Source organism: Podarcis tiliguerta (genome assembly GCF_965153285.1).
Source record: "Podarcis tiliguerta genome assembly, chromosome: Z".
NCBI classification, from domain to species: domain Eukaryota; kingdom Metazoa; phylum Chordata; class Lepidosauria; order Squamata; family Lacertidae; genus Podarcis; species Podarcis tiliguerta.
In genome coordinates this window covers 46,321,515-46,347,635 of record NC_139553.1, presented here as the reverse complement: position 1 = coordinate 46,347,635, position 26,121 = coordinate 46,321,515, and the positions used below count along the sequence as shown (strand labels likewise).

Sequence of the window (26,121 nt, the reverse complement as noted above, 5' to 3'; positions counted from 1 at the left end):
AGATATGGGGGTTCCCTTTGCCCTCCCCACTGGCAGAGCTGTGAGAAACACCCAACAGCATCCGTCTCTGGAAAAACCGTGCTGCTTCTTCTCCAGCAGCAGACCAGGGATGTCATGCATGGGGGGCGGCAGCGTAGCAGCAAAGCGGAGAGGGGGCAGGGGCCTGCTTGAAATTTGGCCATACAAAATGGAGTCTGTCCCCCTCCACTGGCATTCCACCCCCCCCCCAGGCCCCGAGCTTTGTATGTTGGGTGTGCGGCTAGGGGGACGTGACTGGCTCTGGTTGCCATAGGAACTGCCTTGTTCCCTGTGCCATCTCTGTCCTGGCATTGCATCCTGTGTAGAGCTGCTGCCCCCCCCCCCAGTTTCTTTGGTGGGCTGTGCTGCCAAACACACCTGGGCACCCAGCCGCAACCCCCTCCCTGCCTTTCCTCTCTTTCACGCGCTCCCCCAAGAGACCCTCCTCTCAACACGCCTCGCTTTGGGGGTGGGTGGGTTTCCTGCTTATCTCCCCTCCTTCCTGCCGTGGCAGAGATGGGTAAGGCAGCATGTGCATCTCCTCTGAGAGGGGGTCCTGGCCTGAGCCACGGTGAGCTTGGCCTTCTCTTCCTCAGCTGGTACTTTACAAGGCAAGCTGCCTTTGCTCTCATTCCTCGCCCTGCCCTGGTCCTCTCCGGACTCCTCACTTTGCTTCGCCAGCTTCTGCCTGCCCCGGCTATTCAGACAGCATCTCTTTGGGCACCAGGGCTGCTTCTCAAGGGGCCAGTGTTGGCACATTGTCAGTGCCGCTTCAAAGCTCTGGCTCACCTCCTGAGGCTCCTTGGCCGGGCCTGTTAACTCCAGGTGTGCAGAAGCGGGCAAGGAAAGGCTGGCTGGCAGGGAGGGGAGATCCAGCTCTGCCTGGAGGGGCTCCCAGCACTGGCCCTCAGAGTGATCTCTGGTCTTCCAAGCCCTTGCCAAATCGGCATAGATCCACAAAGCCCCAGAATGGCCTGCACACCCTGTTCCCTTCTTCCTTGGCAAGCATTTGGCCCAGCTTTAGCAATGGAACGGCAGCTTCCAGATGGATAATGCGACAGTAAAAATATTGTCAGGATATATTTCCATTATTCCACAACTGAGTCCCCAGGGTGTCAATGTGGAAGCCCCACAGCTAATGAAGTTCCCTGGAAATGTCCTCTGCTCATATCCTTCTATGCATGGCAAGAGACCTAAAGCGCTTGGGGTGGTGGAAGAGGGGGAAACCACTTGGGAGGTTGTCAAAGTCCCCCAAACTGCATGTAAGTGCACTTCGTTTTTGTTGCAGCGCAATGAACTTGCATGGTGCATCACGAAGGATAAGAGAACAGGTCACTTTCCCCAAGGAGGATGTGTTTGTAATGTTCAGCAAAGGAGGAGCAACAGGGGAAGGGAGCATGGGTTAAAGTGGGGAAATGAACATAACATTATATCAGGGTTACATTTGAAGCACTGTGATATCACTTTAAACAATTATGGCTTCCCACAAAGAATCCTGAGAACTCTAGTTTTCTAAAGGTGCCGAGAGTTGTTGAGAGACCCCTTGCAGAGCTACAGTTCCCAGTACCTTCAACAAACCACAGTTCCTGGATTCTTTGGGGGAAGCCAGGGCTGTTAAAGTTGTTTAAGAGTTCTTTAAATGTACACTGTGGATGTGAGTGTCTGTGTACTCAGCCTAGGATGGGAACAAGGAGATTGTGCTTGAAGACTTTGAAGAAAAGGTGGGTTTGAAGGAAAAGATGGAGAAGGGAGCAGGTTGCCATCCTCAAAGTTTGCCAAGCTTAGGAAACAAACTTTGCAGAAGAACAAGACTTGGCTCCTTCAGGATCCTTGAGTTTACTGAAATATCCAGTACAGCTGTGTCAGTGGAAATACTCCACTGATTTCTCCAGGGGGGTTGATCTCAGACGGGCCCAACCAGGTTCCCAGGTCACCTGCACCTGGGGAAATTGGAGGCATAGCCACGAATACTGAGACCCCATTGAAGAAAGGTGTGCCAGCCCTTTGGTACAGCTTCCAGTGTGCCCCTGTGCTGGTGTGTCCGCTGTTTCAAGCTGAGCAAGCATTCCCATTTTTGCTCAAAGACTCACTGGAATGAGCTTGTAAGAGCTGTTTGACAGTTGTGCCCACTCCCTTGGAAGCCAGTGGTCTCTCCTTCATTGGAGGTTTTTAAACAGCGGTTGGATGGCCATCTGTCAGGGATTCTTTGATTCCTCCATTGCAGGGGGCTGGATGAGATAACCCTTGGGGCCCCTTCCAACTCTACAGTTCTTTGGTTCTGTGATTATAGGTCTGTTGAGAGGAAGTCCAATGAGAGAAAGAGGTGGGGATTGCTCATCTGCAGAAATGTTAACTTTTCTGTTGACTAATGCTGAAGTAGAATTGCATTGGAGGTTTTGGTGCTGGAAGGGCAGAAACTTGACTGAAGCTAGCAGCCGGAAATGTTATCCATGAGGCCATGTCCCTTGACTGCCACTTTGGAGTCTATGTCCTTCTCTGTTTTACAGGAATAATGTGGCCCTGGGAAGCAGCTTGTGGGAGGGGTGTTTTTGATCAGGACTGCAATGCAGGGAGAAAGTGTTAAACCCTTCATTCCACTGGCAGCAGCCTTTACTGTTCTTCAAGATGAGATCTTGCATTTCTCTTGCCTCTTGTTTAGAAGGCTTTGGTTAAAGCAGGCTGCATGCATCCCTTGCTGTTAGTCCTTACATCCTGGCTACTCTGTAAAAGTTAACTTGAAACAACAACAACCTTCAAATTATTTAAGAGACACGCAAGTCTTGCGTATCAGTCTGCAAACTGGAATGAACCCTGATTCTGTGCCATTTCAATGAATTGCTTAGTTTTTGCTCCTGTGTGGTGAGATTTCAAGTTGAGGGCCTCACTATTGTGCACCATTCACAAACAAAGGAACCAAGATTGTCATTTCAAGTAATACAGCCTTTCACACTTCCATTCAAACACAAACACTCATGCTTCTGATTCTGATTGTAAGTAGAGAGATCTGTTATGTTCTAATGACTGGGATCATTTTTACTTGTTCCTCACCCACGCTCTCTGGCCTTGGGGGAGGGAGGCTGCATTCTCCACTTCAGAGAAAGGAACTCACCTAGCCAATGAAGGCAATGAGATGCCCAGGGCTGTCGGGTGGCACCATCCCCCCCCCCCGCGCCCTCTTTCAGCAAGTACATAGGAGGGTGAGTACCCTCTGCTGCAAACATGCACCTGCACACACAGAGGGAGTTCAGGGCAGTGGGGTAATGAGCCATTCCTGAGGCCCCAGTCTGGAGCACAATAGGGAGCATGTCCTTTACAACTCTTGACTGCATTTGCAAATAAAAGGGCTGTTTCTCTGGGCTACGCTTTGTTGCTGAAGATGCCATGGGAAGTTTTTGCCAGGGACCCTGGTTTTTGTCTACCCTCCTTCACCCCTGCATGCCTGTCTCCTCTGCCTGGTGCAGCTGAAGCTTCATCTCCCATCTCTGCCTGGCTCTCCGTGGTGGCAGCAGCAGCAGCAGCAGCCCCAGCCCATCAGCAGAGACTGGTCCCTGGGTGCGTGAGTGTGCCTTTCTTTCTGCTGCCGGCAGTTGGCCTTGGGAATGATGCAGTGCATTGTCTAGGCTTCTGGGGTCCCCAAAGGCTGCCATGTCCTGCATGCAGCAAGCGGGGATGCGGGGAGAGGAGTGGCGGCGGGAACAAGGAGCTACCACCTCCCATGGATTCCTCTTGTCTCCAAAAGTCCGCTCCTTTTGAGGGGAGAGGGGGGTGACAACAGGAGGGGAAACGGGTAGATGTTGTGCCCAGACCCGGCAGGATGGAGGTCCCTATAGGAGCGAGCGGAAGGCGGGAGGGACTCTGGTGCTCCTTGATGGGAAATGCAGTCTCTTTCTGCCTTGGTTTCCATGGCAACAGAGCAGGCCTGGAATCTGAACTGCGGCTGCAGACAGGGGAGCTTTGTTCAGTCCAGGCAAGGCTTTGTTCTGGCCCCAGCCTATCTCCTGCCCCCCAGCGTTGCAGGGTCTTTCTTACCTCCCTGCCTCACGCTTTTCTACGCAGATTCCCTTGCACGGTGGTGCAAGTGTTTCAGGTTGCCAACGGCTTTGGCTGGGGTGGGGGTGGGCATCGGGAGCCCATTTGTGTTGCAGCAGACCGGAGAGAGATGGTGGTGCCCAGGGCCACTAGTTTAACTGTAGCCCTTTTTTTCTACCACTAGCTTGCCTGCAGCCTGGAAAATCAGAATGGCTTGCTGCAAAGTGTGTAGGCAGGTGATCCCCTCTGACCAGGGAATTGTGACTCAGTCACAGTGACACCTGTGCAGAGTAGAAATGGAGGGGATAAATTCAGTTTGGTTCACATTGTAAAGCAAACCTGTGTACTTCATACTTCCCAAGATGCTATGCAAACCAAAGCACTGCTATCCTCCAAAGTTTGTGCTTTCCCAAATATTGAAATTCAGTTCTCCAGCCAAAAGAAAGGTGCACAAGGAAGCAGAAACTAAGGGCAAGTCTGCATTAAAATGCATACATTTCTGGAAATAACATGCAGAAATGTGTTGCATTGGGGGAACTGCTTGCAAAATCTTTACATTAGGATAAATGAGGACTTTCCCCCCAAAGATTTTTGCAAACTGATGTGGAAATACCAATGCATTGAACATTGCAAAAATGAAAACTTGGAAAAACAAATTGACAAAAGTCGCTCATTGCTTCTGTGATATAGGTCTAGGTGGCTGGGGCTGTTAGCCTGTGCTCTTGTGTGGGTGGTTAAGGTCAGGGTTTTCTGTCTTCCAGAGGCAGTGGTGGGGAGCAGCATAATGGGTCCTGCAAGCTGAACTGGTAACCTAGTTCTTCTGGGTAAAAATATGCTGGCTTGTCTTTGCTTGTGGCTGCTCCATGAGCCCATGGCTCCCTCTCTGCATATCCTTTGGCTTGCCCGTTTTCCAGCAAGCAATAACTTTTAAGATGAACACAGCCAAGTTTCTGTTCCCAGCTGTCTCCTGACAGCCATGCCAGTGATGGGCCTGCAAGGCAAAGAGCCCTTGGCTGTCTACATTTGGAAAACCAAGCTGGCCTCAGACAAGGGAAACTAGAAAGGTAGTCTGTGCTAGGTGGCTTTCCGGAGTGTGCATTCACAAGGGAAGTGAAAAATAAGGGATTTTTTTTAAAAAAAAATGAAAGGGCTACTCATACTAGAACACATGTCTTTGATTCAGCAAGTGGCTCATTTATGCTTTCTGGAGCGCATGAAGAATGCTCAGGCATTAGAGAATAAAAGGCGTCCGTGGTGCCATGCGTGTGAACTTGCTAGGAGCCATCCTGTGATTTGCCAGGCGAAGAAGTAACTTGCTGAACTACCTCTCTGCAGTTCTCCTAAAGTAGCAATCTGCCTGCCTCCTCCACAACACCACCCCGCAAAGTGATGGAAAGTTAAATGAGCCCTCCCTGTGGCGAATATTGTATCTATGCATTGCATGCAGAAAGTCCCAGTCTTTGGCAACTGCAGTAGAAAAGATCAAACAAGAGGACAGGAAAGCCCCCCCCCCCCGCCCTCTCTGTGCCTGATACCCTGGAGAGCTGCTGCCAGTCTGAGTAGGTGGTATATTGGGCTTGGTGCATCAACACTCCAAGGAAGCTTCATATGATCATAGAAGGCTCTACTGCCATGAGCAAGCAAGTTGTTGGCCAGATGAGATGGACACAGCCTCTTATCCCCAGGAACCTGGGGAAGATGGGGTGCTCCTCTCTGTCCCTTGCTAGGACTTCCCACTGCCCCACCAGCCTCTGCCACATGCATGTGAGCATGCTCACACCAATGTGCACGCACACACCTCTTCCTCCCCTCCCTCCTTCCCTCCCATGAACACACACTGGAATTGTGCATGTACAGCGTGGTTGGCAATGGGCAAGTGAGGGCCTTCTTGTTCACTGGCACCCATGTGCAAGCAACCGGTGACTTGAGTCTGATCACAAGGCATACACTGATCACGTATGCTGCTGCCCGTAAATCCACCCAACACTGCTGCCTCCCCAGGCAAAGGCAGCTGTGGCAGTTCTCTCTCCTTCCCCCACAACTTCCCCTCTGGTCTCTTGAGGGTTGTTGACTTTTCCAAGGGAACTGGTACCTCCCAAAACTCGGGCATCAGTCCTGGAGTCATCCCCACCCCCCATGGGATAAGGAAGGGAACAGGCGGGTACCTGGCCTGAAGCCGCAGTGTGGAGGGTCCCCATGGGTTCTATCAACCCCTCTCTTCCCATGCCTTCCTCGGGCCTGACTTCCAGAATCCCCTGCCTGGAAGAGGACAGGCAGGTGAGCACCCTGAAGGAGGTGTCCCTGCTTGCCCTTCTCCCCTTGCTGTGAGTAGCCTCTTGCCTCACCTGGAAATGGAAGGGAAACTGCTCCAGACAGCCCCTGCCTCCCCCCCCCCCCAGTGCTGCTTTTGGAGGTCAGAGAGAGTGGGGGGCAAAAAGATGCTTTTTAGTGTGGAGCCCAAGCGCTACCCAGGTAACGTGCCACCTTCTCTGCAATCATGCTATTTTTGAATTCTCTTTTTGTTTCTTTTTTCTTTTGTTTCTCTTTTTCTTCCTTTTTTGTTTTTCTTCCCTTCCCCCCACCCTCCTCTTCATTTTCTCCCCTCCCCCCCTTTTTTTGTTCTGTCTCCTTCATGTTTGGTCCCCCCCAGGCGGCTCCAGCGCTAAGAAACAGGGCGAGGACTTAGCGGATAATGACGGGGATGAAGACGAAGGTATTTGTGTGCGCGCCAGGTGGCTGTGGCTGCATGAACCTGCTCTCTTTCTCTCTTTCTCTCTCACGCTTTCCTTTTCATGCGCGCTCCTCATTTGCTGCCATCCCAGGAAGTCCCCGCTGGTTTTTTCTTTTTGTGTGTGTGTCTTTCTGTCTCCTTGTGCTGAGCAGCTGCATGGGAGGGGCATGGTGGTGATGCTCTCTGAGCCTCGGCCTCCTCTTCCAGGGAGGTGGGCAGGCAGGGGGCAGTGAAGGAGGGAGATGGAAGGGGCACCCAGCTCTGGGCGTGTGGTTGCTTATGGGAGCCTGCTCACTGCCCCCATCCCCAACCCCACCTTGTCTCACTTGGCGATGTGGGTAGCATGGTGAGCTGGGATAAATGTTACATACCAGCTGTCGCCAATCTCCTGTTTGGACAAAAAGGTGTCCCCTTTGGATTTCCTGCTCAGCAGGTCTGGTCTCCCAAAGGCCTGCTGCCTGCTGGCTTGTTGCAGGGAGCATGTATTGTGGTCGCAGGAGAAGGCTCAGGTCTGAAGAACCTCTGTGCACCCTGCAACGAGTAATGCGTGCCTCTCACAGCTCTTTCTCTCTGTTTCTCTCTCTCACACTTGACACCTGCCCCCATCCCCCAAGGAGGGAGAGTAGCCTTCCACTCAGCTGTGCCTGCCAGCATCTTTTCCCAAAACAACTATACCCGGAGGGGTGGGGAACAGGATTGAGCCCCTCTGGCACAAACAGCCTCTCTCATGTTGGTCAGAAGGAGCTGTGCATCTGCCAGGGGCAGGAGGACATTGTCACCTGACTGTTGCAAAAAAAATTGCTGAAAAGAGACTTGTTCTTTTTTGCACCCAGGGAGGCATCCTGAGGACGCAGCCATCCCGTTGCTGAGAGGGCAGACAAAGCGATCAGGAGATGCAGAATCTGGGGGGGGTGGGGGTGGAGACAGACCTTCATGTGCCCAAGGTCCAGGTCAAATCACTCTGCAGCAGATGGAATGATCACACCAACACCCAGGTGTGGAGGATGAAGCTGTCCTTAGGCAGTGGCTATATTTAGGGCAGGTAGATGCAGTGGATGATGGAGAAGCCAGATACTGCAGCAGGCCATCCCAGGCCCCCCTCCTGAATTGCAAGATGTGCACCTCTTTGGGGCACTGGCAGATTCATTGCAATGAAGAACTCACTCATGAATTAATTGCGTGTGTGTGCAGCCACCTTTCAACAGCCGAAGCTACTAAACTTGGAACCAACAGTCGCAAGTAGCCATCTAACATTTCCCCAGATGCCGTGCAATAACCACAGAATGGTTGCCAGTCTGGGAGACTGTAGCCAGGGTAGTGCCCTCCAGGTGTTATGCCTGGTCATTGGCTCTGCTGGTTGGGACTGGTGGGAATTTAAGTCCACAACATCTGGAAGGCTCAAGTTGCATACCTTGTGGTGTAGTCCTTTGAAAGAGCACATGGTAACTCATGCCTACCACTCACCACTCCTGAACCATAATCAATCAAGGGATAAGCTTGTCTTCCTTGATGGGTACCAAATTTTACAAAACAGCTACCACACTGGGGACACACTGTAAGCCCCATTGTATTGGTTCACTCTTTGGGTACGCTGAAAATGTCAAGAGACGTTCAACCATTTTCCAGATGCCTCTCCTGGCTTTCCCCCCGTATGGGTTCATAATGCTTTGGGGAGCATTATGTGTTTCCTTCTAGCTGGTAACTTCCCAACAGTTTCCACCACCCTGGTCAGGGCACTGAGGCATCAGTTGGAGGCTGCGAAGCCACCATAAGACTGTGTCTGTAACCCCCAGAGACCAGCATAATGGAAACCAGACATGAATAGCATTCTGCATCATGGAAGGTTTCAGAGGTGTTGCAATGATATATTGGATGCAAGTGGGTGGGTGGGCGGGTGGGCATTGAGATCATGACCACTGTTGACAAGGACCTGTGGATTCACTTCAGACTGATGAACTCGACCTCCACCCAGCTGTACCCATGTTGGAAGCTGATTATCAGACTTGCCTTTTTTCCCAGCAGGGGGTCAAAATTCTGAGTTCTTCATGAAACACCACTGTGATAAGTCATTTCACCAACCCCATGGAGCAACTTCGCCACCCATGATGGTGGGCAGCTTCTGTGAAAAGCAAACAGGGACTGGACTTGGAGAGCCATTCCAGGAGCCAACACACTTCTTTCTTCCCCTTCCCTCTCTTCTGCAATGGAGGACTCCATAACCTGAACTTGTTTCAGAGCTCAGAAGGCCAGCAGCTTCCATTTGAGCTTGTTGTGAATTCCTGCTGGAGGTCCATTGCTTGGTGGCACAGCATCCTCTTTGCCTGGAGAAGGTCCAGGGTTCAATCCTTACCATCTCGTGGTGGGTCTGGGAGAAACCCTTGCCTGAAACCTGAGAGCTGCTGCCAGTCAGGGTGGACCAGTGGCCTGGTTCAGGATAAGGCTGTTTCCTGCAGTCTCGCCATCTTCCTAGCGGATTCTCAAGGATGCTGCTCCAGGGCCAGCCCTCAACCTCAACCTTCAGGCCTCGGTTTGGTTTTTTGGGGCAGAATTTGATGATGAGTCTCCGGATGGAGTGTTGGAAGCTTCCGGAGTTCTGGACCCTTCAGGAGCAATGCTGATGCTTTGTCCTTTTTGTCTTGTTTGCTACCTTTCTGCTTCTGGACTTGACCTGCTTTGGCTGCAAGGACCCCCCACCCCACCCGCCCAGTCCGTTTGGGCCAAAGTCGTATGCAGGGACCTCTACCATACAAAGGCTAAATTAGGCAGTGCACTTCTTTCTGAGTCCCTGTGCTGCTCTCCCCTCCTCTGCCGAGGCTGCTGCCTCGTGGCTGTGCTGAGAACGTCAGCAATAAGCACCTGGATAGAACCACAAGGGTCCTCGCTGAGCTGTTATTTGGGGGGACAGGTGGCTACTGAGAACAGGGCTTCCTTCAGTCAATTGCATCGCCTCTCAATTGGATTTCAAAGGAAGCTCCCCCCCCCTTCTGTCCATGCCTGGTGTGCCCTGTGCAGTGTAGGGCTCCCTGTTAGGACGCTTTGATCTGTGCATGTTGGAGTGAGGGGTCTGGTGCCCGTGGGTCACCTTGGCAGGTGTAGAGTCCAGCTCCGTGAAGCTGGGTCAGGCACAGCTGTTGTGGATGCAATGGGGCCATGAGAGCAGAATGGGTGGGCTCTTTGGGAGGAGGCGTTCCCAAGCCTCTTCCCAGCACAAAGCTTGCTTGTGATGGATGTGTTGTAAGGAGCAACACCCACACTGAGAGAGAGAGAGAGAGAGAGAGAGAGAGAGAGAGAGAGAGAGGGAAATGGAGGCTGAGCAAGGTGGGATCACTCTGGTGCAAGCCCTTTCTGGCAGCATCTGTGGAAAGGGCTGGTTCCCTGGCAGAGTGAAGAGGTGGTGTTTTCTTTCTGTCCTCTCCCTCTGGCCCTGAGACCTTATTGGCCCCAATCATCCCACCTTTCAAATCACCCTCTTATCGCACAAATCTGGGGGGAGGGAGCGGGCTGCCCATTTCCCTTCCTGGCTCCCCATGCCCCCTCCCAGGGGAGGCAACGCAAACCACAATGGTTTATTCACAAGGTGGAACGCTGGTCCTGCGCCGGCCACCCCTGGCCCTATTCCATCCTGGGTCTGGCTTTGGAAGTGCAGCATTTTGAGACACAACCGAGCTGTGCGTCCTGCCAAGTCCTCAGGGTTTCCTCATGCTGGCTGCCTTGCTGGAAAAGTCATTGGGCTGAGCATCAGCCCGGGGTCTCTCTGGATGCAGGTGGGTGGGCTGGGCCTCTTTCCCCACACCCCTGTGCCAGGAGCTGCCCCCCCCCCATTGGCTCAATGAGGCTGGAGGTGAGGAGGTGGTTCTGTCGGACTCCTGTCTCTAGCTTCTCCCCCTTGCAGACATCCGAGACAGTGGGGCCAAGCCGGTGATGGTGTACATCCATGGCGGCTCATACATGGAAGGCACAGGCAACATGATTGACGGCAGCGTGCTGGCCAGCTACGGCAATGTCATCGTCATCACCCTCAACTACCGTGTGGGAGTGCTGGGTATGGATCCAATGGGCCCGCTTCACAGGGGGGCAGAGGTGCTGTGGGGGGCAGGGGGGAAAGAGGTGCTGCAGTAGGCCATGAGCATCTAGATGGGCAGAGATGCTTCGACCTGTGCCTTCAAGACCAGAGTGGGTCAGAATCTGGGTGACCCAACTTCCCTGCTGGGCCAAAGGCATGCTGGTTTCCTTGTGGCTTCTCTTGACATGTGAGAGCCACATTGGTGGATGGCCACAACCGCAGCCATTCAGCAAGTTGTCCTTGCCTATCTCCATCACATCCTCGTGGGCTCCTTTCCATGTTGGGAGCAAACTTTGCAAGGATGAGGAAGGGGGTGTCCTGTTCTGCTCTGCATGGAGCTGGTGCCTGGATACAAGCAAGACTGTTCAAACCCGCCTTCTTCTCAGTAGCCACCCCTTCCCCCCAAATGCTATGCTTCATGCTGACCCCCACCACCCCAGGACCTGGCCTGGCGAATTGAACTGAACCTTTTATTGCTTAGAGCCTTAGCTCTATCGCAGTCCGATACCCGCAGAAATATGGTCAATTTTAACACATTGCACCAGGAACATTCCATCAGATGATATGCATAAGGAAAAGAAGGGGGGGAGATTAAAATAAGACTTCCTCTCCAGAGCAAAAGGGACATCATATAAATTAGTGCATGATGGAGCAAAAGAACATCCCACCCGCCCTTCTAGGTTGGTTTGTTTCTAATGTCTCGCCCTTAATTTTCTAGCAGCCAGAGCATTTTGCAACCTCGATACTAATAAATACACCATCACCTGCTGGCAGTGTACATATCTGTGCAGGGTGGGAAGGGCATGTCTGACCAGGTGTTTATTCCAAATGTTTGAGGGGTGCAGACATTGCCTCAATGCTGTTTCCTTGGCAGGGGACCCTCTCGCCTTCTTTCACCCCTGCCCAACTGCTCCACCTACGTGCCAAAGGCATGTTGAGGAGGTGTGGTGGAGGAAGGTCCCCTGCCCCATACCTGCTGTCTAGCTGGCGTGGGGGCATTTCTCCATGGGCAACGTGTCTCCAGCACAGACCCTCCATTTCTCTCCAAGCTAGAAGCTGTGGCAGTGGCCGGCCGGCTGTGCAGAAGGGCGTTAGGTCCCTTGCTTGGGAATTCTTTCTCATTTACACATCCTGACACAGCACAGAGCAAATATTGATCTGCGGTTAAATATTGAATAAACGTGTTTACTCACCTCCTCCCTCCTGCGAGGCCTGGCAAGCGCCGCTAATGAGCTGCACCAGAGGGAGTATTCTATGTCCCCATCGCTGGGGTGCAGCCAAGCCTCCTCTGGAAATGGACTGGCAATGGCTGATCGCTAAAGGGGCAACATTGCTAGACCTTTTGGGGGACCTGAGGCGGCTTCCACGTTCCTTTGCATTCTGAATATGGGCCTTCCCTTTGCCCGAAGGGAGTCTTGCTCACTGTACCCTGGAGCTCAGTCTGCCCTACAAAAAAGCAAACAAGCCACCCTCCCTAACAAGTCCCCACCCGAGGACCTGTTTCTTCTGCACCGGAAAACAGAGGGACCGTGGCCACTGTTCATGGCAACAGCATCTCTGATTTTGTGGGTGCCTGTGTGGTAATCTGGGGCACTGTCTGGAAATAAGATACATTTGCTACTTTAAAAGAAGATTTTAGTAATTTGGCAGCCCTACTAAGCAGGAGCACTAGGGTCAACTTGTGCATTTTGCATCCTAGCAAATTAATGTTTGTTAGAGACATTTGCTCTTAAGATATATATCATATACAATAAATAAATAAAAACAAGTATCACACAGCATTCATAACTACATGGGGAGGGAAGGCCTGGGCCAGAAAGCAAAGGAAATATCCACCATAAAATCAGGGGAGAAGAACAAACCCCACCTAGCTCATTATGATTCATCGGGGTGTGGGGTGTGTGTGTGTGTGTGTATATATATATATATATATATATACACACACAAAAAAGTAAAACATCCCACTTGACTCACTAGTGTCCAAAAGCTGCTTTTCTAAATGTTGCCCAAAAGCTTGCAGGAAAGTATGTCTATAAAATATATCAATTGTTCCAAAAAAAGGGGGGGCGGCATCGAAAAGGAACCAGATAAAAATTCTCCCAACAGGCTAACTGCTTTGTTCAGTGCGCCAAAGTACGGAAAGGCTCTGGCCTAGTTAAGGCCTGGAGGCCTTCGATTCCCTCAGCAGGCCCAAGATGGCAGAGGGGGCCTGGGTCAGCTGTGAGGGAATAGAGGACAAGTCTTGACCCCAGACAAGGGTCTCGTTTCCCTGCTGCTAGCTGCCCCCTCTCACAGAGGCTGACCCAGCACCTGCACAAACACGAACCATCACTTCTCCCAAAATACGGTGCCTCGTTCCTGAGGCAAGCCCTCCAAAATGGCTGTACGCTACAGGCAGATACCAAAAGAGCCACAGCCGCATGCAGAGCAGACTGCTGTGTATGCACCGTACATTTAAAGCACATTAACTCCTCCACCACCCAAAGGAATCCCAGTAACTCCACAGTTTGTTACGCATGCTGAGAATGGCAGTTCTGTGGGGGTGAATGACAAGTCCCCAAGATTCTCTGGGCCAGGGTGAGGAGGTGCGCTTCAAATGCACGGTGTGGGGGATGGAGGGAAGGGGTCGGTCGCAGCTGAGAAACTGGGACCCATGGCAGTGGCCTTTGCCCTTTGTAGTGCGTAGCATGAGGGGCGAGGGCAGGCAAGAATTGCCTTGGGGCCAGTGCTGCCCATTTTACTACTATCATCTTGCCTGCAGGATTCCTCAGCACCGGGGACCAGGCTGCCAAGGGCAACTATGGGTTGCTGGACCAGATCCAGGCTCTGCGTTGGATCAGCGAAAACATCGCCTTCTTTGGCGGCGACCCCTTGCGCATCACTGTCTTCGGTTCGGGCATTGGTGCCTCCTGTGTCAGCCTGCTCACGCTGTCGCACCACTCCGAGGGTAAGAGACCGGCTTCATTCCAGCACCCAGTTCTGCGTTTGCCAAGTAGGTGGAGTGCGTCGGAGAAGGGTTTAGAAAGAGCCTGGATTTTTCCCCATCTCCGTCCTGAAATTACTGGGCTTCTCTGCCTCTCCAGCCGTGCTGACATGAGAAGCCGTGCTTTTCACCCCTCCTTATCCTTGTGCATGGCTGTACACAAACACGCCATATGCATTTAAGGCGCATGACTTCCACCCAAACCCAAGGAATCCTGGGAATTGTAGATTGTCGAAGGTGCTGGGAACCGTAGCGCTGAGGGGTAAGCTGCTGCAGCTCCCAGGATTCTTTGTGCACCTCCCATTGATGCATTACCTCCTCTTGGAATGGCAGGTTCCAGGGTGCTTAACCGGTATGCGGATGCCTTTTTGCTCTTGTTGTTAAAGTAATTCTGAATTAACGCTCACATAATCTTGACTGCAAAGATATACCATAGGCGTCGGCAGATCAGGCTCTACTTGTAGAGGTTTGGGTGATTTGCAAGGATTTCTGACTCCTAATTGTTCTAACAGTATCAATCACAAAATTAGTGCCCTCCACTCAAAATGAGACTGTCAAAGAGACCTTGGGCTAAATAGGAAAATATTTTTTGTGTGGAAATTTGTAATGTTCTGTTGAAAGCCGCCCAGAGCCGGGGTAGAAATAACAACAACAACAACAACAACAACAACAAGTTGTTATTGTTGTTATTGTTATTGTTATTATTGTTAATACAGTGGCCTTTGCTCAGTCCTGGTGTTCAGAACCAAACCCCGTTTTTAACCCAGCAAGTGCTGAGAGGCACCATGCCCTTAAGTGTGTTGCTCTTGTACCTTGGTCCAGATCTTGGAGGTCTAAGTAAAATGCAAAGTAGATTCAGGAAAGAAGGAGTGGCTCATGGTAACAAAGGCTTCTGAAAGTGTCGGCTCTGAGGGATCAGGAAGTGCCTAAGCTGCTCCTCTGCTTTACAGGAAACGGGTAAATGAAATTAACAAGCAATCTACCTGAAAGGTTGCATAGGTACAACAGTGCAAATTCACATGTATATGTGAGAGGCAGAGGACAGACAAAGTATTTCTTAGTGCAGTGCATAGTTAAACTGCAGGACTTGCTCCCAAAGGAAGCAGGGATGGCTACCAACTTGGATGGCTTTCAAAGATGATTAGACAAAGTCGTGGAAGATAAGACCATCAGTGGCCACTAGCCATGATGGCTCTGCTCTGCCTCCACTGTCAGAGGCAGTAATGCTTCCCAATACCAGTTGCTAGAAATATCAGAGTCCTGCCGGCGGGTTTCCTACAGGCACCTGGTTCTTCTTAAGTTCTGCTGCACGTTTGTAATATATTTTAACCAAGTTAAAAACTCCTGTTGGAATGGTTTGGAAAGAGGGTTAGCATTCTACATTTGATATTTCTCTTAGAAAACCTCTGTAATGAGCATGATTCTCAGGGTGCTGAGTTTGGTGCCCTGTGCTGTGCTTTGCACACTTGCAAAGAAATGAATGGTTTGGAATGGTTTGGCGGTAGAGTTCAAATGTGGCAGAAGGAACCTGTTTGTGTGAGAAGAAGAAAAAGGGAGCTGGGTGGACTGAAGATGGTCTGAGGACCTTCCTAGGGTCAGATTCATACCAAGCATGAGGAGCTGAACAGAGGCATGCAAAACTCCCGAGCCCCAGAGGGAGCCACGCTAAAAGAAATGTTGGCTGTATAATGGGCCTAAAGGGGAAATCAGCAGCAGTGATGGGAAACAGCTTGATAGCCCATGAAATAGCCAAGGCCGATAGGGGTTAAAAGTGCTGTAGAGGCATTTTTCAAGTCTAAAAAGAACAGCTGCAGCAGGTCAGGTCTGTTGTGAGATGTTTCTGCTCAGCTTCGGCAAAGAACCAGAGCAGCCCATCCATCCATTCCAAGTGACCTTGTAAAACAGGTCTGGAAGCTTGCCATGCATAACTAAGGAAGCTGTGAACAAAATACCTGCTTAATCTTTTATTTTTATTTGTATTTTACAAAACCTGTGGGGCTGACTAATGCAATACTCAAGAGTTTTAATTAGGTCAAAGGCTTCACGCTCTCACTTACTCTAAATCCTGGCTGGCAGGTTGCAGTGAGAGTATCTTACAACTGATGCAAAGGTTGGGCAGAATGAGGTTAGTAAACTGACCGTGGAAACCGGCAGAGCTGATTCAAGGCTGGGTCATCAAGAACATTCTGTCTTAAGACAGATGGGTGCCAACATCAAGAACATCACAGGCACCAGTACAAGCCCCGGTGGCGCTTTTGGTACTGCTGTTGTTTGAGTGTGAACAGTTGTCAGCAGACCCTATTGGGCAGTGCCTGTGACATCACCAAAGACATCACATAGCAGATACATCAGTGCTTTGCATAACATTTTTAGAAGGGTATTGGGTCCATATATTAACTGACCAAGCAATCATATGATCTGTTTTTACAGATTGAAGAAAGTAATGCCATGCCACTTTCCTTCTCAGCGCTCTCACAATTTAAGAGCTATTTTAATTGGGCTGCAGTTAACTAGACCAGAAGCTGCTTGACTCTGGTGTAGTTCATTTCATCTTTCCATTGACTTGTTTGGGGCTAGGAAACAGCTGCAATGCAGAATCAGAAATTCTGCTAGGAATTTGAAATTGCAGGGTTGTTGTTGGTCTTCTGGAATGTGACCTATGTGTGCATGAGTCTCTGGATGCATGTGTGGAATGAATTGTGCTTGTGCCTTGTGCTATTTTCCATAATGAAAACCCAAACTGGCTGCTGCTAAAAGAGATAGAGCAGGATGGAGGCTGTCAGTCATTTCTGTCTGTGAGCTTGCACTATGGAAGAGGCTGACGTATGGAAAAGGCTCATAGCTTAGTGGAAAGCATATCATTTGCGTGCCTAAAATATCAGAATCAGTCCACCCCAGTTAAAATGTTCTTGGGCAACAGGACTAGGAAACACCTTTGTCTAAGTTGACCTCTGAGAACCATTGTCAGAGATGACAGGACCGAGCCAATGCAGGTGACCTTGATATAAGGCAGTTTCATATGTCCTTATATTTATGTTTTAGCAGCAGTTATGTAAATAAGGAGAAGCATTAATGAGTCTTTCATGACCCATGATTCTTTGCCTTTCACTGCATGGATCTTCAGAGGTGTGTGTGTGTGTGTGTGTGTGTGTGTGAATGGAATATGTAAATGGAAACTGAATTAGCAAGACGGGAGTGGGGCAACGGCAGGTAGTTCGTATTAACTCTTGCCTTGCGAATCGTTCCAGACCCTGCACTCGTCATCTGAGGCTCTTCTCTGTGTCCTCCCCTCCCTAAGAGGTTCAGAGGGTGACAACACAATAGTGGGCCTTTTCTGCAGTGGCTCCCCATCTGTGGAATGCTCTCTCTAGAGAGGCTCACCTGGCGCCATCATTGCAGGACTTTAGGTGCCCGGTGAAAACTTTCCTCTTTACCCAGACATTTGGTCATTATTATTATTCTGTGTAAATTATGTTTTTAATGTTGTACACCACCCTGGGATCTTTGGATAAAGGGTGGTTGTATTATTATTATTATTATTATTATTATTATTATTATTATTATTAAAAGGTCACCCAGAATGTTGCTGATTACAGGGGAGGGCATGTCTGCACTGTGCTAATAAATGCTGGGAGCCCATTGCTCATGTTGCACACGCTGGGCCCATCCAGGATTGTGTTCTCTCTCTTTCCCTCTGTTGCTCTAAAGCATTAAACTCTGGTCAAATTCCAGCCTGCAGAGCAGAGGCCTAGAACATTCATTCATTTATATGCCTCCTTTCCGTCAAGGCAGTTTTCAGCTTTAAAATACAGAAACAAATACATGGTATAAAGCACAGAGCAATATGAGTCCCCCTCAGGGTAGCTGAAAGCCTCTTCAGGAATGGCTGGCGCATGCTTCCTGAACTTGGCCCTTCTTTCGGTCAACAACCCCATCACATTTTAAGCGCATGGCTTCACCCAAAGAATCCTGGGCACTGTACCTTACCAATATAGCTTACTATAGTTTCCAGCACCCTTTGGAAACCAACTACAGTGCCCAGGATTGTTTGGGAGGAGCCATGTGCTTAGCATGCACAGTCTGGTGTCTTACTTCCCCACAGATCTTCCTTAAGCAGCCCCAAAGAAGTTGGAGAGAGGCTGCCGCCAATCTCTCTCTGGCCCGCTGATGGTTCTGTCAAGAGCCAGCAGTATACCTCTCATCATCCTGGCCTTCCTCACTTCTGCCTGCAGGGAACTGATTCCAAACAGGCTCTTGTACGTCTGTGGTGGAACCTCTTCGCTCTTTACTGAGGCTCATAAACCAGCAGACGCAGGAAGGGTCTTCGCCACTCCCCCTGCTGCTGTCGTGCAGCTTCTGCAAAACTTGTCACTCAAGCCAGAGGCAGTATCATCCTGTGCTAGCAAAGGAGGCTGGCAGGAATATGCCAGACTCGGGGAATAAACAGGCCTCTTTGAGCCAGCCAGGGGAGGGGACCAGGAGCAGGCAGGAGGGAGCTAGCAGACCATTTTCTAATGGCATGGCAGCAGGTGTGGGGTGCCTTCCCCTACCAGTGCATGTACCAGGGAGAATGTTTCCTTTTGGATATTACCTCACTGAAAGGCAATATCTGTTATCTGTCGAGCTGGGAAGGCAAAGGATGCCCCTGTGGCCACTGGAACCCAATGAAGCCATGCTGGAGAAGTGTATATCGGAAGCAAAAAAAGGGCCGACATGCAGCTTAGTGGTGAGCACAAGGTGGGCAGATACAAGGGACAGTTTTAGCACATGGCTGCTTTTGTTGCACATGCTACGGGGATGGGGAATAATGCTCAGTCATAGGACCACATCCCTTTCTGTCCTGCTTTCCAATGGCCACATGCCAGTGGCGAGCGGGGCTGGAGGCAAAAGTGCGCAGAGCAATGAATGCCAGGTTTACCTTTGTGCAATTGGGCAGCTTGCATGTGCATGCACGCCCGTCCCTCTCTGTCCTCCATGGAGGCAAGCAAGAGTCCAGGGACACATTCCAGCCAGGCAAAAGCATCCAAGGAGGAAGGTGCAAAGCAGGGGCAGTGAGGAATGTGTCTGGGGAGAGTCCTAGGGACCTGGAGGGCTGCCTAATTCCCAGGGCCCTGAGCTTCCCCACCTTTAATTTAATGAGTGCACAGAGGTGACCAAACTACTGCATAGCGAACACTTCCTTGCCCTGGGATCCTTGAAGTGATCCTTTCAGGGCCAGCCAAGAGAATGGGGGGAGAAGATGTCGATGCAGTTTAATGAGCCCAAAAAAACTATTCCCACCCTCTTTCAGAAATAGCTACAGGCTTGGCCCTTTTCTCAAGGACCTTTTGATGCATCTGTTCTGCAGCAGAATTGACACAAACCTTTGCCCTTCCTGAGAAAGGGGGCAAGTTGGCTGGCGAGAGGCAGCCCCTTTGCTGGAGACAGTCAGTGTCCCACTTGCGCAAACTTTCCATTGGGGCAGCTGGCTGTTGGGGTTTTTTAGCATCCTTGTATGCTGAGGATATGGGAAAGCTTGTGGGGTATGTTTGTTTGCTTTTGCTTCATCTGTTCGTATTGCTCACTGGCTTCATCACAGGTGTCACAACCACGATCCACAGCTGAACATAGTGGAATCATTTCTCTTCAACCAGGCCTTTGGCTGTTAGACAACCTATGGCCTTTTAAACATGATTTTTTTCTGTGTGTTTTTAAAAAAATTTTATTTATGAATTTTGTGTTTTTATTTTGTAAACGCTCTGTGACCTTTGGACGAAGGGTGGTACATACATGCAATGCTAATGATAGAAATGCAGTAAATATTCAAAGAAAGCTTTTGAGATAAGGTTTCATGGTCACACCTGCTCATCCAACCAATTGGCAAGGAGGTTGTTTGTTTGTTTGTTTGTTTGTTTGTTTGTTTTTAAATCACGACACACTGACTTCTGGTGTGTCTCAAGGGTAGGTGTGTGTGGAACCTGGGACCCTCCAAATGTCATTCAACACCAATTTCCATGGTCAGGAAACATGATGTTTTCCAGGAACATGTGGAGGGCTCCCAGTTCCCTCATCTCTGTCCTGGGAGCTCAGTATTAGTGGCCACTTGGTTGCAGGCTATGGGTTCCTCTCTTTAATTAGTAGGCTGTCAGCACCTTCCAAACCTGAATTCAGGAGGCACAATGCTCCCTCCGGTTCCAGCCAATGTGTATACAGCAGAGGTTGAAATGTGATCACCTACATTTCACATGTCAATAAAAATCACATCGTTCTGTATTTTCCTGCAGTGGTGGCAGGGTGTGTGTTGGGGGTGGGGGTGATGCTTGGCAAGTGAAGGATGTGAAGTTCAATAGCACGAGCTTCAGCACACCGGCAAATCTAGTCCTGGGCACAGAAGAGGGGAAAGGAGGGAGCTGGGGGCTGGTAGTTCTTCAGAAGGGCAATACGGGAGAGGCACACCCTCGTGGCGTGCCGATGCAAAGGACAACCTGGAACGATTCCCCAGCAGATCGATGTGGCTGCACAAGGAGATTTCCTAGCAGCCTGGAGATTTTATAAAAGCAGAACTTACAGGAAACGGGAGGCAGTACATGTGACTAAGGAGAAGGAAAGCACAAAGCTGTCAGGACTGCATCCAACAAGGCGAAGGCCCAAGATGAGTCACAGTGAACAAACGGCGTTGGTTTGGGAGCACAGAGAAAGGGAGACGTGTTAAGTGCCAGGGGGCCAGAACTAGACAGTGACGCGATGAGAGCTCCCAGTGACTTTTTCTTTGGTTAAAAACAGACACCCCCCCCACACACAAAAACAACAAAAAAAAAAACCAACCACGTGTGTGTGCACACATATACGGGGAGAGAGCTAGCCTGTGTGTTTGTATCTGAGGAAGAGAGATGTGTCAGCTGAGGATAGAGCCCTGTGAGAAGGGGGTCCCTCTCCTTCCGCGGCCACTGGCGGCCGGGTTTAAACCCACCCCCCCACCCCCGCACTTCGCCAAACCTGCAGTTCTTTTGGGGGGGGGGATGCAGATACTGGATTTTTATATTGGGCCTGTGGGGTGGGAGGAGAGGGTTTTTAAAAACAACTACCCTCCCCCAGTGCTGCTGCCCCCTATTCCACCCTCCTCCCGAAAAGGCACTGGAATATCCGTTCATAGGTCAGAATACGTGCCCACCTAGGATGTCCCCCATTGATAGGAAAGTGTCTGTGTGTTTGCTTCTGTTGTTAATGGGCTTCCAAAGTTTCAACTTGCTGCTTTTCTTAAAAAAATAAGCCCTCAAACAGTAGCTATGATCAGCAGAAGGAATGGACCCAGGGTCCTCTTCTCATGGCATACATGCATGCATATGTAGTTTTATTTGTATATTTTTCCACAGTTCAAACCATGTTCAAGGCGGCTTGCAGCATGAAAGAAAATACATAGCTGCGACATAACAAAAGCAATAAATAAAGCATTTGAAAAATGCACAACCAAACTGAACAATTTTCACATGTGCATCAAGATCTAAAATAAAGATACAAATAATAGCAATAACACCTCCCTCCAAAAAAAACAACCACTCCCTAAACAATGCCCCAGCCCAAGTGTATTTTCAGGAGCCTCAGCTTTTGCAGCTGGAGTCAGTCCGGGCCCCGGCCTCCCAGTCCAGGTGAGAAAAGGCCTGCAAGGCAGGCAGCAGGTCTTCCAGGACTCACAGCCCAGATGGCAGCATCTGCAGGTGAGGGCTGTGGGAGGAAGCTAGTTTTGGACTGGTTTTATATGCCCACTGACCCAGTTGTGATGCTGCAGGGAGGTCCCTGTGGGTTCCCTGCCTTTTTCCCTGGCAGTTTACTGATAAAAATAAGAACTGCTAAAACACAGAAAAAAATAATAATTGAAAAACAAATTAAACATTGATAGAGTTTAAATTGTGTGTGTGTGTGTGCGTGTGTGTTCCAGCAATTACTATAAAAACAGCATGGCAGCAGCCCTTTTCTTAAAAGCAGTCAGTTCCCAAAAGCCTCTTGGAACGAGGAAGTCTTCACCTGCTTGCAGAAGGACCACAGTGAGGGAGCCAGTCTAGTGTCTCTCAGGAGGGAGTTCTGAAGTCGTCGGGCAGCAGCCACCACCAAGGAGGCCCTGTCCCGTGTGTGTCCCCCCCAAGCATGCCTGTAAGGGTGGTGGGACTGAGAGAAGGGCCCCTTCGTAATCCTTACAACAGATCTTTCTAAACTTTTCATGCTGGTGACACACTTTTTAGACATGCATCATCATTCAGTAATTCAGTTTCACTAGCAAACTGGAAGTTAAACAAACCCCTTTCCAGCCCCGGCAGCAGTGCAGGAAGTGTTCGTGCAACACACCTGCACACTGCAGCTGACATGCTAACGTGTCACAACACACAGTCTGGAAAACTCTGCCTTACAACACCTCTGTAGGGTAGAGGAGCATCGTTATCACTGTGTAACAGTGGCTAGAGGCTTACAGAAGAAAAAAGACAGAGGGTGTGTGAGTAAGTTTAGAAGAAGAAAAACGAGTGAGAGGGGACATGGCAGAGGTGTGTATAATTACACCTGGTGTGAAAGGGGGGGGGGGAGAGGATGAGAAGTCTTTTCCTCCCTCTCAGTGACCGTAGAACTTGAGGCCGCTCATGAACCTGAATGTTGGAATGTTCAGAAGAGACAAAAGGAAAAACTCTTCACAGCATATAGTTCAGAATGTAGTTTTGCTCTCTTGCAATGCAGCGATGGCCACTCAATTGGACAGCTTTGAGGGAGGATTAGACAAATCCCAGAGGATCTGGCTGTGTTCTTTGCCCTTGGTCAGAGGCACTGTGCCTCTGAATACCTGGGAATTGCAGGTGGGGAGAGTGCTGTCTGTTGTGCTCAGGCCTGGTATATGGGCTTCCAATCGAGACCCCCAGCTGGCCACTGTGAAGTCAGGGTGCTGGACTTTGGCCCAAACTAGCAATGTTCTCATGGCTGGGGCAAGATTCAAACCAGGGATTTCCCCCAGCTCGTAGCTTGGTCTCTTTAGCTGCCCCAGCCTTGCAAGAGCCAGGATGCCTTCCAAGCATGCCCAACTGCACTTGAGTGGCTGATTCAAGACCTCCTCCACTCGGTGGATGTCCTGGAAGGCTTTGGTATAAGCCTTGCGATGACGCAGCGCCCTTCCAACGGTTGTTAAAATACCGACAGAAAATGTAGGCAAGAGGCAATTAACGCTGACGAGGTATGCAGCTGGTTGAGAGGATATTTTGCAGCAAGAGAGAGTGTGATTATAAATAGACATCTACCCCCCTCCCCAGGTCGGGAGCCAGGGGGCTTCTCCCTCCTCCATCCAGAGAGACGAGGCCTGGCCTCGGTTCCCTGTGTGGCATTGCTCTTTTGGGGAGCCCAGGCCAAGCGCTGAGTGCTTCTGCCGCCGCAGAGGGAACGCTGCCCTCTGGCCCCTTCCCCCTGTCTCAGCTGCGGAGGCTGCCGTTTCCTGGGGCCTTTTTGTATTCAGAGGACAAGCTGCATGGAAGGGGCCTTGGCACCCAGCCCAGCATTCCTCTGCCAGCCCCAGGCCCTTTGTGGGCCTGCTTCCTAGGCTCTGCGTTGCCGTCGCCGCCCCCCCACCCCCACCACCGCCCCTGCCGCTTGTGTTCCCTCCAGCAAAAAGGCTTCTTTGTGCCACTGGGCATTGGCACGGAGCGGGGCCCAGCTGGGCAGGAAGCGAGGGCTGCTCCCGGTGGGATGCACAGGGTTAAGTGGTGTGGGGCTTTAACCCCCAAGCCGCCAGCCTGCAGCCTCCAAGAGCCCTGCCTGCAGGAGGGAGGCCGCTGCCAACACCCCCTCCTCCCCTTCCTGCTCATTGTGGCGGGCGGGCAGGACGGAGCCACGCTTGGCCCTGCCTGAGCATCCCGCCAGAGGCTGCTGGCGATGGGTTAGTGAACACTGGAGGGGGGGCTTAAGCTAATGCCCCAGGGTGCCCCACACTCTGCAGCCAGGCCAGCATCTAAGAAGAAAGTGGCACCCTTTCTTCCCATTTCTGGAGCCCAGCAACAGAAAGAGGGGCTGTTGGGTGTGTCTTGTGGCTTCTTGTGTTTCCCAGAAATAGTTCAGGAGAGGCTAAAGGTCCGCAGGGCAGCATCAACTGTTCTCTCCCTTTAGAGCTAGCTTCCCGCAGAGGCTGATGGCTGCCACATTGTTTGTGGGCAGGAAAACAGGATGGCGTATTGTTTGTGTGTTTGTATGTGTACATATATCATTTCTATTAAGTCTCCAGCAATATTTCAAAGCATTTGTCACCATATACATTTTTTTAAAAACATGCAAGTTCCTTCTTGACTTCCTACCACCCTTCCTTTCCTGACGTTTGGTTATACTCCTTTTTATAAGCTGTTTCGTAACACATGTATTTTCATTATCTAAGCCCCACTACCACTCAATCTTTCATTCATCTGCTGCTCGTATGCCAAATCCCGCCCACAACTTCATAGATTGCTGATATTTTGGTAGGTGATCCCTCAGGGGTTTCTGTTCCACCGTAAACACTCTTGTCATGACATCCTCTTAATTCAGCAGTCGATTCTGCCGTTTCAGCACTTGTGGCAGGGCGGCATCCTAAGGAGTTCCTCAGCCTAGGCAGGAGAGAGAGAGAGAAGGTTGATGTTGATGCTCAAGCCTTTTCTGCTCACCTCTGTGTCTCCCACCTGCAGGCCTCTTCCAGAGGGCCATCATCCAGAGCGGCTCTGCCCTCTCCAGTTGGGCTGTCAACTACCAGCCAGTGAAGTACACCAGCCTGCTGGCTGACAAGGTTGGCTGCAACGTGCTGGACACGGTGGACATGGTGGACTGCCTGCGGCAGAAGAGCGCCAAGGAGCTGGTGGAGCAGGACATCCAGCCGGCACGCTACCACGTGGCCTTCGGGCCCGTCATTGATGGGGATGTCATCCCTGACGACCCGGAGATCCTGATGGAACAGGGCGAGTTCCTCAACTACGACATCATGCTGGGCGTCAACCAAGGCGAGGGGCTCAAGTTCGTGGAGGGCGTGGTGGACCCAGAGGACGGTGTCTCGGGCAGCGACTTCGACTACTCCGTCTCCAACTTTGTGGACAACCTGTACGGCTACCCTGAGGGAAAGGACACGCTCCGTGAGACCATCAAGTTCATGTACACGGACTGGGCTGACCGGGACAACCCCGAGACGCGCCGCAAGACGCTGGTGGCCCTGTTCACCGACCACCAGTGGGTGGAGCCCTCAGTGGTGACCGCTGACCTGCATGCCCGCTATGGCTCCCCCACGTACTTTTACGCCTTCTACCATCACTGTCAGAGCCTCATGAAGCCGCCCTGGTCCGACGCCGCCCACGGGGACGAGGTGCCTTACGTCTTCGGGATCCCCATGATCGGGCCCACTGACCTCTTCCCCTGCAACTTCTCCAAGAACGATGTCATGCTGAGTGCTGTGGTCATGACCTACTGGACAAACTTTGCCAAGACCGGGTAGGTTTCCACCACCACCCCTTCCCACCCCAGGGGCCAAGTGGGTGGGGGGTACCAGTCATCTCCCTAGTGGCATGAGGGTCCTAGGTCTGATCTCTACCTCCTTCAGTTAAAAGGGTTTGAAGTCAAAAAGGGCCACTTCCCACTGGAGTGGGCAGTACAGAATAAAAAGGATCAACCATCAGGCTAAGCAAAAGGTGGTTCCTCAAGTAAAGCCTCGTCTCCATCTGCCAGACCAGGGGTGGGGAATCTTGGTCCCAGATGAGGCTCTTCAGGGCTCTCCATCTGGCCCCTGGGACTCTCTCTCCAGGCCACACCCTGCTATGGCCCTCCCTCTCATCCCTAGTGCTTCTTATTGGCTGGAACGTGTCCTTGAACTCCAGCAACATCTCAAGCATGTTTAGATGGAGGGTGGGGAAGTGAATGCACAGCTTACTGGACAGAGGTTAGAACTACACATGTTGCTCCACCCACTTCACCTCTGGCCCACCCATGAGTGGCATGTTTTCCTCAGAAGCTTGCCTAGACAGGAACGTGGCCTGAAAAAGTTTCCCCATCCCTGCTCTAGACTGAGCTCAGATTTACAGAACCAGAATTTCAGGGCCTGCCATTTAAATCAACCGCCTATGTTTTAATACCTCGTTGCTTCTGCTTTGGTGTTAACTACCCCGGATATGCCACTTGTCTTTCTAAGGCCTCTGAAGCTGGCATAGTGGTTCTTTCTCCCTCGAGGGCCCAGCTGGCGTACTGTTGGACTAGGATCTGGGAGGGCAGGTTTGAATCTCCACTCAGCCGTGAAGCTCACTGGGTACCACCTTGGGCATCTTTTACCATAACCTACCTCACAGG

At 50.9% G+C, this 26,121-nt stretch overlaps 1 protein-coding gene across 6 annotated transcripts in view; it reads left to right on the top strand.

Moving 5' to 3' along the window:
- NLGN3 (neuroligin 3) overlaps positions 1-26,121 on the top strand; it is a 64,365-nt gene that overhangs the window by 34,924 nt on the left and 3,320 nt on the right. For 2 of the 6 annotated variants that reach the window (XM_083422452.1, XM_083422453.1), the window contains 4 exons: positions 6,698-6,760; positions 10,671-10,820; positions 13,603-13,788; positions 24,483-25,272. In XM_083422452.1, the coding sequence (XP_083278578.1) occupies positions 6,698-6,760; positions 10,671-10,820; positions 13,603-13,788; positions 24,483-25,272 (1,189 nt within the window). The remainder of the gene's footprint in view (positions 1-6,697; positions 6,761-10,670; positions 10,821-13,602; positions 13,789-24,482; positions 25,273-26,121) is intronic. The other 4 variants (XM_083422455.1, XM_083422456.1, XM_083422454.1 and 1 more) reach the window with 3 other exon arrangements.